This window comes from Eutrigla gurnardus (assembly GCF_963514095.1).
Source record: "Eutrigla gurnardus genome assembly, chromosome: 2".
Classification (NCBI taxonomy): Eukaryota; Metazoa; Chordata; class Actinopteri; order Perciformes; family Triglidae; genus Eutrigla; species Eutrigla gurnardus.
Genome location: NC_139916.1, coordinates 26,566,004 through 26,579,173, shown reverse-complemented (window position 1 = coordinate 26,579,173; position 13,170 = coordinate 26,566,004). Strand labels below are relative to the sequence as shown.

General features: G+C 42.7%; 1 protein-coding gene across 4 annotated transcripts in view; it reads left to right on the top strand.

Moving 5' to 3' along the window:
* Positions 1-5,895: 5,895 nt before the first annotated feature.
* LOC311022650 (polymeric immunoglobulin receptor-like) overlaps positions 5,896-13,170 on the top strand; it is a 30,733-nt gene continuing 23,458 nt past the window's right edge. For 2 of the 4 annotated variants that reach the window (XR_014598128.1, XM_084024095.1), the window contains exons 1-7: positions 5,896-6,155; positions 7,958-8,202; positions 8,485-8,542; positions 9,506-9,802; positions 11,621-11,926; positions 12,596-12,694; positions 13,013-13,059. Coding sequence is in view for 3 of the 4 variants with exons in the window: in XM_084024095.1 (XP_083880221.1) it covers positions 6,116-6,155; positions 7,958-8,202; positions 8,485-8,542; positions 9,506-9,802; positions 11,621-11,926; positions 12,596-12,694; positions 13,013-13,059 (1,092 nt within the window). In the remaining variant the exon portion in view is untranslated. The remainder of the gene's footprint in view (positions 6,156-7,957; positions 8,203-8,484; positions 8,543-9,505; positions 9,803-11,620; positions 11,927-12,595; positions 12,695-13,012; positions 13,060-13,170) is intronic. The other 2 variants (XM_084024097.1, XM_084024096.1) reach the window with 2 other exon arrangements.

The window sequence follows — 13,170 nt, the reverse complement described above, 5'->3', positions numbered from 1 at the left end:
ATGCTGCATTTGAGTGTGTAAAAAGTTTGATATGCTCTGCTCCTGTCCTGTCTGCTCCAGTCTTCCACAAACCGTTCAAAATCCAGGTGGATGCGAGCAACGTTGGTGCTGGGGCCGTGCTCCTGCAAGAAGGGGAGGGGGGAGTTGACCACCCTGTGTGCTATTTTTCACGTAAGTTTAATCGTCATCAGCTGAATTATTCAGTCATTGAAAAGGAGACTCTAGCCTTGATTTGGTCCTTGAAATTTTTTGAAGTGTATGTTGGGCCGTCTTTGCCTGTAACTGTTTACACGGACCATAATCCCTTGACGTTTTTGAACAGCATGTATAATGCCAATAGTAGGCTCATGAGGTGGCTGCTGTTTTTGCAGCCTTATACATTGAATGTATGTCACATCAAGGGTAAAGATAATGTTCTGGCTGACGCGCTTTCCCGTGCGCCCTGTTGATTCTACACAAGACCTTATTAGTGGGGTCTTGTGTTTTATGGGGGGGGGGTGTTATGGCCCTCGGCCATGTTGTGTTGCTGCTGTGTCTCTCTGTCTCATCTCCCCTCCATAGGTTCTCTGCCTGTGTCCCTCCTACCTCGTCAGAGGGATCAACTCCACCTGTGGCTGTGTCTATAAAGAGGAGGTCTTTCCAAGATGGTGGCCTCTTCCTCCCTCTTGGATGGCTGGTGCCACCCAGGCACCTCAGCGTTGTTTTGGTTGATTGTGTTCTGTTAGCCTTTTGTTACCTTATGATTGCACACACACATCCAGCACCTCTCACCACACTACAGATTACTGACTTACACTTAAAACTTGTGTTCCGTTAATAAATTTATGGTTAATTGACCTGGTCGTTGTGTGGTCCTCCCTCCTTGGTTATGCTCTTGAGCGAGCTGGGCATAACAATGGTTACTCCCGGTTCCATATTGGGACGTAACATAATTTGGGGGCTCGTCCGGGATGTGAAGGAAGTGGGAGATTGTTTTTTGTTTGAGTGCGAGTTTTGAGCGTTTTCCTGCGGCTGCAGTAGTGAGTATCAGTGTGTGGGTGTCGGTTGGTTTTACGTTGTCTCCAACAGTTTCCTCAGAAGGGTTAGGGCGAGTGGTCAGCTGGGCTGTTAAAGCCCTTCTTTCGTCACTCTTTTATTATTTTGCCTTTTTTGTTTTCGAGGTAATCCTGGGGAGGGGAGCAAATCTCTCGGGCCCAGCACACCTCAGAAGATGGGTAGGTAAAGTTTAAAATTAGGTAGGGTCTGAGGAAGTCTGTTTGTGAAGCCATATGTGTGTGACATCCTGCATTGGTGCCATTTGCTTGTAGCTGCTGGTTAACGGTTTAAGGTGTACGAGTTTGATATTGTTGTCTGGCTATCGTGTTAGCCAGGCTAGCTGTTGAATTCGCCGCTCAGCTGTATTGTCAACTTTGTCTAAACGTGGGACAGACGTACACAGTAGTGTTGCGGGCTGTTTTTGTTTCGGCTTTGTGGCGAGTATGGCCGACACTAACGTAGACGTGTTTGTAGCTGCTCCCACATGGGTTCAGCTAGATAAGTGTAGGAAAGCTGATTTGTTTGCTCTCGCTGCGCACTATGGCATTTCGGTTTCAACCACCATTCTCAAGCAGGAGCTGAAAGCCACGGTTGCAGAAGGTTTGGTCCGAAAGGGCTTACTCGTTCTGCCGCCCTCGGATGCAGCTCCTGTATCGACTGGTGGTGTGGAAGGTCAGGCTGTAGTGGGTCCGGCCGGACCATCTGGTTCGGATGGTATTGTAACCCCCCCAGTAGAGAAGCAAGCTGTTGGCGCTTTTACATTGCCCAAGTTTATTTCATACTGAGTCTCCTTCACCTGGCTCTGGAGCTGAGGTGCGACTAAAGGTGCGGTTGGCTCGTCTTCAGTTGGAGAGGGAAAGAGATAGAGAGGAGCGGGATTTAAACCTGCGCAGGGAGTTGGAGTTTAAGAGGATAGAGGCGGACACCGCTGTTCGGATGCGTCAGTTAGAGCTGCAGAGTGGCGGCGATGGTCAAGTCTTCAGAGTACTCCACCCCCCCTTTTGATGTGAGTAAGCATATTTCTCTGGTCCCTGTTTTTTGTGAGTCTGAAGTTGAGTCGTATTTTGGTGCCTTTGAACGTATCGCTAACGCATTGCACTGGCCACCTGAGGTATGGGCTATACTTCTACAGTGCAAATTAACTGGCAGGGCACAAGAGGCTTGCTCTTCACTTTCTGTGGAAGACAGTTTGATGTACGAGAAAGTCAAGGGTGCTATTTTGCGAGTGTATGAGCTGGTGCCCAAAGCGTACAGGCAGAGATTCCGTAACCTTAGGAAGAACGCAGGTCAGACATTTACGGATCTTGCGAGGGAGAAGGGGATTTTGTTTGACTGGTGGTGTGCTGCCTGTAAGGCTAATGATTTTAATTCTGTGCGTGAACTCATGCTGCTAGAGGAGTTTAAGAACTGTGTACCTGAGCGCACTGCCATTTATTTAAACGAACAAAAGGCTACCACGTTGCAGCAGGCTGCCTCCCTGGCTGATGAGTTTGCGCTCACACATAGGACAATATTCAACAGGCGGGACCCGCCTTCCTCTTTTCCTTCAAAGTCTGGCGATATGTCTGTTTGTGCTCCGGCGTCTTCCTCAGGGGGTAAATCTGAGAAGCTGTGCTTTTATTGCCACAGGCCTGGGCACCTCGTCTCAGATTGTCAGCTTCTGAAGCAAAAACGGGCAACTGCCCCGAAGCAGCCAAAAGGGGTGGGGTTAATTAAGACGGTGTCCCCTATTGGTCAGTTCCCCACTCCAACAGAACCAGATGAGTGTTTTAAACCTTTTATTTTCCATGCCTCTGTGTCTCTTACAGGGAGGCCTGAGGACCAGCGTCCTATAACTGTGTTACGGGACACTGGGGGTTCTCAGTCCTTCATTCTTTCCAGTACTCTTCCCTTAAGTGGGGAGTCTGCCTGTGACAGCCGCACCATAGTCAGAGGTTTCGAGATGAGTTTTGTGCCTGCCCCTCTCCATCGTGTGCACATTAGTTCTAAGATTAAGACTGGTTTCTTCCCAGTTGCAGTTCTGTCATGTTTCCCTGTCCACGGTGTAGACTTCATTATGGGCAATGATATTGCTGGAGGGAAAGGGTATCCTACCCCCGAGGTTGTTGATAGTCCCCTACCCGAGTTCACTTCCGATGACTTGGCCCAATGTCATCAAGTGTTTGCAGCCAGTTGCTTGACCCGTGCCCAGGCATGCAAGCAGCAGACAGGAAACGTTGATTTGTGTGACTCGCTATTCGCTTCGGTTTTGTCGGAAGATAGGCTGCCTCCTGCTAGTGAGCCGGTGAACTGCGTCCCCAGGGGTGAGACAGTCCGTCTCGGCCTGTAAGGAGTCTTTTACCCTTACCCGTGATGTGCTAATTCGTGCCCAACATGATGACTCGTCCTTAACAAAGTGTTTCGCCGCCGCTGCTGCTGATGGTGGGTGTGGTGAGAAGCAGTCATATCTGGTTGACAAGGGCGTACTGATGCGTAAATGGGTCTCGCAGCCAGATGCAGGTGAAGACTGGGCTACTGTTAATCAGATTGTTGTTCCCACTGGTTGTCGACAGTATGTTTTAGAGTTGGCTCATGAGCATGTGTGGTCTGGACATCTGGGTGTTACCAAGACGTATGACCGTGTCCTAAAACATTTCTTTTGGCCAGGATTAAAGGCCGATGTGGTACGTTTCTGCAGAACTTGCCACACCTGCCAAGTGGTGGGAACACCCAATCAGGTAGTGCCCCCAGCTCCACTACGCGATGCTAAAGTTGCGGCTATAGCATCTTTTCCCGCCCCCCACTACCCGCCGTGAGCTGCGGCATTTCCTGGGTATGGCGGGCTATTATCGGTGTTTTTGTAAGAACTTCTCTGTTGTGGTTGCCCCTCTTACTCGGTTGTGTAGTACCTCGGTTCCATTTGTGTGGAACGAGGAGTGTAACCGTGCATTTGAAGCTGCAAAGTCCCTTCTCTGCAGTGCTCCCGTTCTTGCTGCCCCAACTTCTCCCTTCCATTCCAAATAGAAGTGGACGCCAGCGCCACTGGGGCCGGTGCTGTACTGCTGCAGGGCAGTGAGGGTGAAGTGAGCCATCCAGTATGTTACTTCTCTGCCAAGTTCAAACGCCACCAGTTGAACTACTCTACCATCGAGAAGGAGACCCTGGCAATGCTCCTCGCCCTTCAGGACTTTCATGTATATGTGGGTTCTAGCTCTCCTCCTGTGACGATCTACACTGACCACAATCCTCTTGCGTTTCTCTCCCAGATGTATAACCATAACCAGCGTTTGATGCGCTGGGCCCTGCTGGTTCAAGGATACAACCTGGAAATTAAGCACAAGAAGGGAGCCGATAATGTAGTGGCAGATGCCTTGTCTCGCGGGTAGGACCCAAACATTGGTGTACAGTGGTACACATGGTGGTTCATAGCTTTTACAAACAGTGAGTGTTTGTACTTATGGGGGGGGGGGAGTGTTACATGGGAGTGTTTCTTTTGTGGTGTGTGTGTGTCCTCCCTCTCTCTCTCCCCCTAATTTTCTCCAGGCTGCTGCTCGTGGAGCTGATTAGGCCCCACCATGGCTTAATCAGCTCCAGGATAAAAGGCAGGAGATCCTGGGTGTCTCCCTCTCTCTCGCACACTCTCACTCACCGTCCTGTGCTGGGTGACGGCAGGCAGCAGACGGCGAGGTGACGACGGGTAGTAGGGTTTACTCCTTTCAGCCTCTAAAAGGAGAGTGACTACGGTGTATGTTTTCTTTTCGCTATTTTGATTGGTCAGTGCCCTAACCTTTGTTGTTTGTTTTGTCCTTCTAGATCGGCCTCTGCCTGTTTTGTGTGGCAAGCTCGTTTTCAGTTTGGTGCCCAACTTGGTTCTTGTTTTTGTTTAACTCTGTCCTTAATAAAAACTGTAGAACGGTTACGTTCGACAAGCGTCTCCCACTCCTCCTTCACTCCATAACATCAATGGTTACTCCCGGTTCCATATTGGGACGTAACACATACACTCCAAATATTCCACACATTTTTCATGTGTGACTGAGGTGCCGACTGAGACGACTCTGATCAACATGCAAATAAATTACAATAGATCTGTGTATATTTCTCACTTTCACCCTGATGGTGGAACTGACTTGCTGCTGCTCCGACTCGTCTGTTCAATAAATGATCACGGATACAGACAAGGTGATTTTCACACCACATTATCAGTTATGAGTTTGTTTTGCACTTTGCCAGACAATTAAGAATTTGTTGTTGCAAAATGTCCATTATTTGTCATTTTTTTCTTTTTTTGCTTAATTTTATTGATTTGTAAGCAGAACTGATCAGCTGGCCGCCAGTTTAAAAAGTTGACAAAGGTAAAATTATGAAAATATAATATGTGAATTTAAAATAGTTCAATTGAATGAAAGGCTATCAGATTAAAGAAGTATTCCAGCTGATCAGCAGCAGTTTCTTGTGGTTTGATGATGGCAAGAAATTCAAAGTCACTTCCTGTTAGCTTTATAGCAACATTGATGATGCAAATTGGTTCCACTGGCAGACAGTGAGGGATGTGTCATCATTGCTATGGTGTTAGTCATACTTTTAAACACCTGCTGGTTTAAAAAGGATGACATCTCCTGACCTTAATGCTGCTGAAATTTAACTGGATCATTTAAATCGTCCATTTGTTATATTTCCTCAGTTAATTGTTTTGACATTCAGGAACTGTGCAGAATAATTTATTAAAAAACCAAAACTTTCTCTGACACTTTTTCTCTCAGGGACTTCCTACTAAACTGATGTTTTTTCATTTCTCTCTCTCTCTCTCTCTCTCTCTCTCTCTCTCTCTCTCTCTCTCTCTCTCTCTCACGCACACACCCTGGTTCCTGTTTACTGCCAATACCAAAAAGGGATGTAATGAGGAAGGAGTTGATTAAGAAGTAGAAAAGGGGAAGGATGGACAGAAAGGTGGGGTGAGAGGTCGTTACTTAACATACGACAGGAATTGAAGAAACACAACGCCTGAGGCAAACCGACGGAAGAGACGAACCGCTGAGAGGAAACCAAAACCAAAAATTATCACAGACAGGTTAAAAATCTGCCTGAAGATCTCTGCATCATGAAGAGCTTGCTTCTCCTCATCCTCCCACTGATGACAGGTAAAAAACTTACAATATATTACTGGTCGATAACAGTTTTCAACCTACTCCACGGCTCCACAGTGGGACTACTTTGATCACACATGCAAAAGCAAAAAGGTAGGGACCGACCGCTCTTCTTCTCCTCGAGTGACATAACACACTGATCATTCAAAATGAAGTGAAATATTGTTGGATATTTCACTCAGCTACACCATTGCTACACTCTGCTTCCAACGTAAAAACAACAATGTAAATGGTCGTCAAAGCATACTTTATTACAGGGTCAGACATTATGTATACCAACTTACATACAAAACCACAGTAAAAGCTTGTGGTTGACAAATGAAAAGTGAAGCCAAGCCGAAGAGCCTTAAACTTGCGTTCTCTCTGCTGGCCACCAGGGAGCGACTCCTCTCTGATCGTATAGAAGTCTGTGAGAAAATGACCCTACTTCTCACTGGATTTCGTTTTTTTATTGATTTTATCTCAGTAAAAATTTTAACATGAGTTTATGGTCTCTTTCTAGAAGCCAGATGGAGTCAGACAGAGGTGGGAAGTAACAAAGTACAAATACTGTGTTACTGTATTAAAGTAGAATTTGCAGGTATCTGTATTTTAAGAGGGCATTTCTTTTTCTGGCAACTTTTTATTTTTAGTCACTACATTTTGATACAAATATTTGTACTTTTTACTACTCACACTTTCTACTACTCATTACTTGAGTATTAATGCATTTTAAGGGAATTAGTGATTTTACTGTTAATACTTTGAGTACATTTCACTTTTACTTGAGTAAAGAAGTTGAATCAGTACTTTTACTAGACAGACCATAGTCTACAAACCAATGTTCAATCATAAAGCCAGGTCTGTGTAATGATTCCTAATGGTTCTGCTTCATACACATTTTGCAATTCAAAATGGCACTTTTGAAATGCACTGAACACGGATCTCTGCATAAGACGCAACAATCTGACATAAAGTCACATGTTTGCCATTTCAAAATAACACTACATGAGTTGGCCACTCTATGTGCCACAATTTTTAATAGTTCCCACTTCAATCAGGAAGTAAGCATGAAAAGACCACAAGTGAGGAAGAGGAAGAGGGAGGGTGAGAGTGAGAGGGGGAGGGGGAGGAAGAGCGAGAGGTAGAACAGAGGTAGAACACTTTAAGTTGAAAAATTAAAATTCAGAAAACGCTGCGAACATCACTATAGAGAATGCAGGTCAAGGATGTTTACTGTGTCTGTTAGACAGATACTAAACTATCATGACGAAGACAGAAAAGCCCATCATCCTGACTGTTAGTCAGCCTTAATTAACCTTAGTTGCTCATGTCATCAACAATCAGCCATGTCTGCATAATGTTGCACTGACTTGTTTGATGAAAAATAAAAACAATGTTTCAACAGCATGTGTGTGTATCTGCAAATATTTCTCTGCATGTGAACAATCTGAAGAATTCTCTACAATTTATTTATTAACCATTTTAGTATTATGGCAAAGCATACTAAAGATGAGAGTGCTTTTCATTACAACAATCTGCTTTGTTTTTGATAATGTTGAATGTAGTTTTGGTTGCAGTGCTTCATTTTGCAGCATATATGAGGTATTTTGCATTTGGGTGTGTGGTTTTGTGATTTGTGTTAAGTATTAATGAAACCAGCCTAGTTTGCAAAATTGTGTTTTAGAAATCGGAAAAAAACTGTAACTGAAAATACACAATTGGACAAATCTGTGATCTATTTTATAAACCTGAAAATGAATCCTGAGATTGTTTCAGATTCTGATATGATGTGAACTTTTCTCTCTGATCTCCAGGCGGTGAGGTGACTGTGAATGGATGCCCAGGTGGATGGGTGGATTTCACCTGCAAATACGTGGGAATAAAGAGATACACATCTGTTGAGGTAGTTAACGGCGGATATATAGTCATAAAATGTGATGACGAGGATTATTTGGTAAACAAGGGCAGATCTTCTGTGATGCTTGATACAAATACAAAGGAAGTCAAGGTGGCCATCAGAGATGTTCAGGAGGAAGACTTTGGGAATTACAAGTGTAAAGTTAAGGATGAAGACTTTGGGAATTACGAGTGTAAAGTTAAGGATGCAGACTTTGGGAATTACGAGTGTAAAGTTAAGGATGAAGACTTTGGGAATTACGAGTGTAAAGTTAAGGATTAAGACTTTGGGAATTACGAGTGTAAAGTTAAGGATGAAGACTTTGGGAATTACGAGTGTAAAGTTAAGGATGAAGACTTTGGGAATTACGAGTGTAAAGTTAAGGATGAAGACTTTGGGAATTACGAGTGTAAAGTTAAGGATGAAGACTTTGGGAATTACCAGTGTACATTTAACTCCGACTCTGATGAAGATAAAGAAGACAAAGTGAAATTGAGAAGAAGTAAGGAATCTTTTTTATAACTGTCTTTCATGTCCTTTATTAAATTACTTTAGAACTAAAGCCTTTCTGCCAACATATTTTTAAAAAGCAACAGAGGAGTGAAGGAGCAGCGACTGCAGGAGGCCTTGTGTTATTCCTCATGTGACTGGTCACTTGTGTGTGTCTGTGAGTGTGTGTGTGTGTGTGTGTGTGTGTGTGTGTGTGTGTGTGTGTGTGTGTGCGTGTACACGTGTGTGTGTGTGTGTGTGTGTGTGTGTGTGTGTACGGGTGTGTGTGTGTCTGTGAGTGTGTCTGTGTGTGTGTGTGTGTGTGCGTGTGTGTGTGTGTGTGTGTGTGTGTGTGTGTGTGTGTGTGTGTGTGTGTGTGTGTGTGTGTGTGTGTGTGTTGCAATCAGTCAAGTCCCCTTGGAGTCATCATCTTCACAAAATACAGATTTGTTATTTACATTCCAACTGTTTTTGGAAGTTTTTCCTTCTCCGATTCTAGGGTCAAGGGTCCAAGGATACAGGACGCCATATGAAGCCCTTTAAAATTCCATCACACATTTGTGAAATTGGGCTACACAACTAAAATTGAATGTAAATTCCTGCACATTTTGCACTTTCTATTCTGCTGGTGTGTTCCCTGTAGTGGTACTATTTGTTCTGTGGTAGCAGATCATTTGACAGGGTTAAGCTATGCTGAGCCCATAAATCCTGATTTCCTAATCAGATGTTTTAATTGATTGATAATTGATCCTGCTGGCAGCACCTTTCCCGCTGCACTGTGCTCGCTATGATACAGCCACACCACATCCGCAGAATCGTTGAGCTGGAGACAGATCGAGTTTTGACGGAGGGGGCCGCCTTGTAATTCTCTATGCAGGAAAAAACTATACATTTGCTATAAATTATATACAAATTGTCATGACAAGCAGATATAATGGACAGCTTTTACATGTTATTTTTCTACTTTTAGTATCAGATCACAACTGCAAGCAAACATTAATTCAAACGGCGTACAGAACAGCTGACACCACCATCTCATGTGATAACACAGCCACGTTCATCTGCAAATACAACAGTGATTCCACCTGTGAGGATATTCTATCAAGAAATTCTCTGGAGTCAAACGGGCCATTCACTCTCACAGAAACCACCGACAGCTTCAGGATGTCCATCAGTAATGTGTCCCCAGAGCATGCTGGTGTCTACTTCTGTGGACACGAAGAAAGAGGATTCTACCGAGCTTTACTCAGAAAAATCCAACTGCAGGTTGAAGGTAAGAAGCACACATCAGAATCAGAATCAGGTTCATTGTCAAGAAGGTTAATCAGTTACGAGGAATTTGTCTTGTTATTTGATGCAATACAGTTTTTCTCAGTCGCTTTGGTGCTTTTCTCAGATCAGAATGAATATTCTCAGAACTATTAGTTCAACTTCCACAACATTTAGTCGTTTGTGCACATCATAGTAGCAATTTCTCCTTCCTCTGAACAAATTGCAAATGCTTTTGGACATGCATCAATTGCTTTCATACAATTCTCTGCCGTTTTATAACATTATCATTTGCTTATGTGAGTCAAAATTAACTGTACTTATGGATGCTGACTAGTCGTTCCCAATGAAACTAATAGTCTTCATTTAATTGCTTGAATCATTACATACAAAACTGTTGAAATAGTTATCAAATTTTATACCTTTCTTTATAATTTTTTTCTGGAAATGTCTCCTAAATTGAAGAATTGCTCTCAGGTTAACTTCAGCTTTCACTCAGGAGGAGGTGTGTGAAGTATTAGTTGTAACCAATGACAAGCCACTTGTTCACAGTCACTCAGGGATGAATCCCATGAACCCTCACTTGGCAAGCGTATATGAACCGAGCAGGACATAGTGTGGATCATTTCTACAAAACAGAGGAAGAGGGAGAAGAGGCCAAATAGGCAGATTCCTAATGAAATGAGGGCTACAGTTGTGGACCATGTTGTCAATCACGGCCTCACAATGGCTGAGGCTGGTCGGAGGGTGCAACCAAATGTTGGAAGAACCACTGTGAATTGAAGCTCTATCAAAAGGGTGTTTCTTATGTTTGTTCTAAATAAGTGACTGTAGTGTTTTTTTGGTTTTTTGTTTTGCAAAATGCTGTAGAATTGCAAAGAGCATATACAAACATGTGACTACTCACTTACTACCCTAACTACAGCAATGTGTAACTTTACTGTAGTTTTCAAATGGCTGTACTAGTAGTGTATAGTGCTGTCTTGAGCATTTTCAGATCGTGTCACCGAGTTCTGACCTTTTCTTTGCCTTTTTTGTATTGGAAAACACTGAGAGAATAAACATAATGAAAACAAGACAAAGCCATTTGAATATCTTGTTCATAAACAATGGAGTGGAGACTTCTCATTTGATCACACTGGCAGTTTCATTGACATGAATACTTGCTTTTGAGGAATGGACTATCCATAGCAAGTGACGTGCTTTTGCAGGTTATCCACTAGGTTTTGCAGTTTGCACTAATTGTTTTGAAGATGCACTAACTGCTGTGCAAATGTTAATAGTGATGTGAGAAAAGCACCAAAGTGACTGAGAAAAACTGTAAATAAACACATAAAATAGGAAAAAAATCAATGTAGAAAAAACTGTAACAATAAAATATGATACTATAAAAATACTATGATAAATGTGTTTAATAGCACGAGAGCTGCACTTTTGTGCAGGATGTGCAAAAAAATGTAATGTGGTTGAGGAGTTCACAGTAAAGAGAATATGTGCAATGTACAGGGATACAGGAAGTCGCTTTCTGTGGATAGATAGATAGATAGATATATAGATAGATAGATAGATAGATAGATAGATAGATAGATAGATAGATAGATAGATAGATAGATAGATAGATAGATAGATAGATAGATAGATAGATAGATAGATAGATAGATAGATAGATAGATAGATAGATACTGTGCCGCCTGTCTATCCTGTTTCACTGGGATATACTTCTCCATACAGAAGATGGAGACTCTGGAGATGAAGTTTGAGCTCAACTTTAAGATTTCTATGTAACATGTTGTAAAATAAAGTCGATGCTGTCTGTCTGCAGATATTAAAAACTCCACAAGGTTTCCGCCTATTGGACAGACTTTTAAGTGGCAGTGTGAATATCGACCAGGTTCTCTGATAAAAAAATTCATCTGTAAAGGAGAAGATCCATCTATATGTGAACCTCTTGTCAGCACCGCACAGAAGCACAGAAACAGGTTTTCAATGATTGAAAACCAAGCGAAGACTGAATCCACCATCACAGTGAGAGATGTAACACCAGAGGACACTGGGACGTACTGGTGTGGTGCAGAAAGCGTTGGGATGAAAAGAAACCCATTCTTCCACAGACTAGAGATGAATGTGGGTGAGTGTTCACATTAGATTATGGTTTGATCATAGGAGGCTTATTGAGAGATGATGATGTTCAACTGTCTAGCAGGTTAAATTTAACCTACCATCTCTTCCTGTTGTTAGTCACCATATGATTCAAAATATTCTGTCATGCTATATTCACTTTTTTGGAAATACAAAACTCCCGATCACTGATCAACTTATATTTTGTCTTTTTAAATTGTGTAAAATGTCTTTTGAGAGGAGGGTAATTTGCATTCTTGCGCCGTATATTTCAATCATCACATTTCATCCAAAATGAACACAGAGAGAAGAAAAGAAACATGAACGGATGGCTCTAAAACTTAAAGAGTTAGATTCTTATGTGTTTATGAAACCCTACCACGCATTGCTACGATGCATCTGTAATCTATTACCTAGATGGTGCAGTGGCTACACATATATCTCCACCCTATACTGTCTCATCAGCATCACCCCATCCTATTCCTACATCTTCCCTTTCATCAACCAAGTCCACGTCTGTGTCTGCTCACAGTGATGTGAGAAAGCACCTCTGCAGCCGGAGCAGGAGGAAGTCGTTCAAATGATTGAAGACAAAATGCCCCTTAAACCCCACAGTTCTGGATGTGCTTGGTGTGTTACTGGTGTTTGAAATAAGCCTGGCCCTCCCTTTCTTGTGTAGTTTTGTCAGCTGCAGGTGGATCCTGGGTGACCGTAACCATTGTCGTCGTCTGTGTGACTGTGCTGGTGTTTCTCATTATTTCGGCTCTCTGCTACAAACGTAAGACATTTACGTACATGTACATGAATACTCACTTCTTTTATTTTTACTGTAAGTAGGTGGGCCTGTGATTCCATAAATTCAATAATCCATAGATAAAGATAATTAAAGGTCCGTGTCTGTAAAGTGTAATGTGTCTAACGCAGTGGTTCAGTCATAAAACCAGATTACATTAACATTAACAGGTGGGACAGTTTCAGAAGCTCCTGGTTGTCAATGAGACACACGAGTGTGGTGACATTAATCCACTCCCTTTCCTTCTGCATGCTCATTTATTTTCCCTCTCCTCTCTTACATGTTCTCTTTTTTCTCTGACAGGACTTCAGCACTTAAAGGCCAAAAGTAACGAAGATCAGAACAACACGGTTAGTGTATATTGTTGTGACTTATTTAGTTTTGATTAAGGTTTCATAAAGGTTTACAGTGAAAATAAATAAATAACTAACATCAATTACTGTAAAATATTTACAGACAGG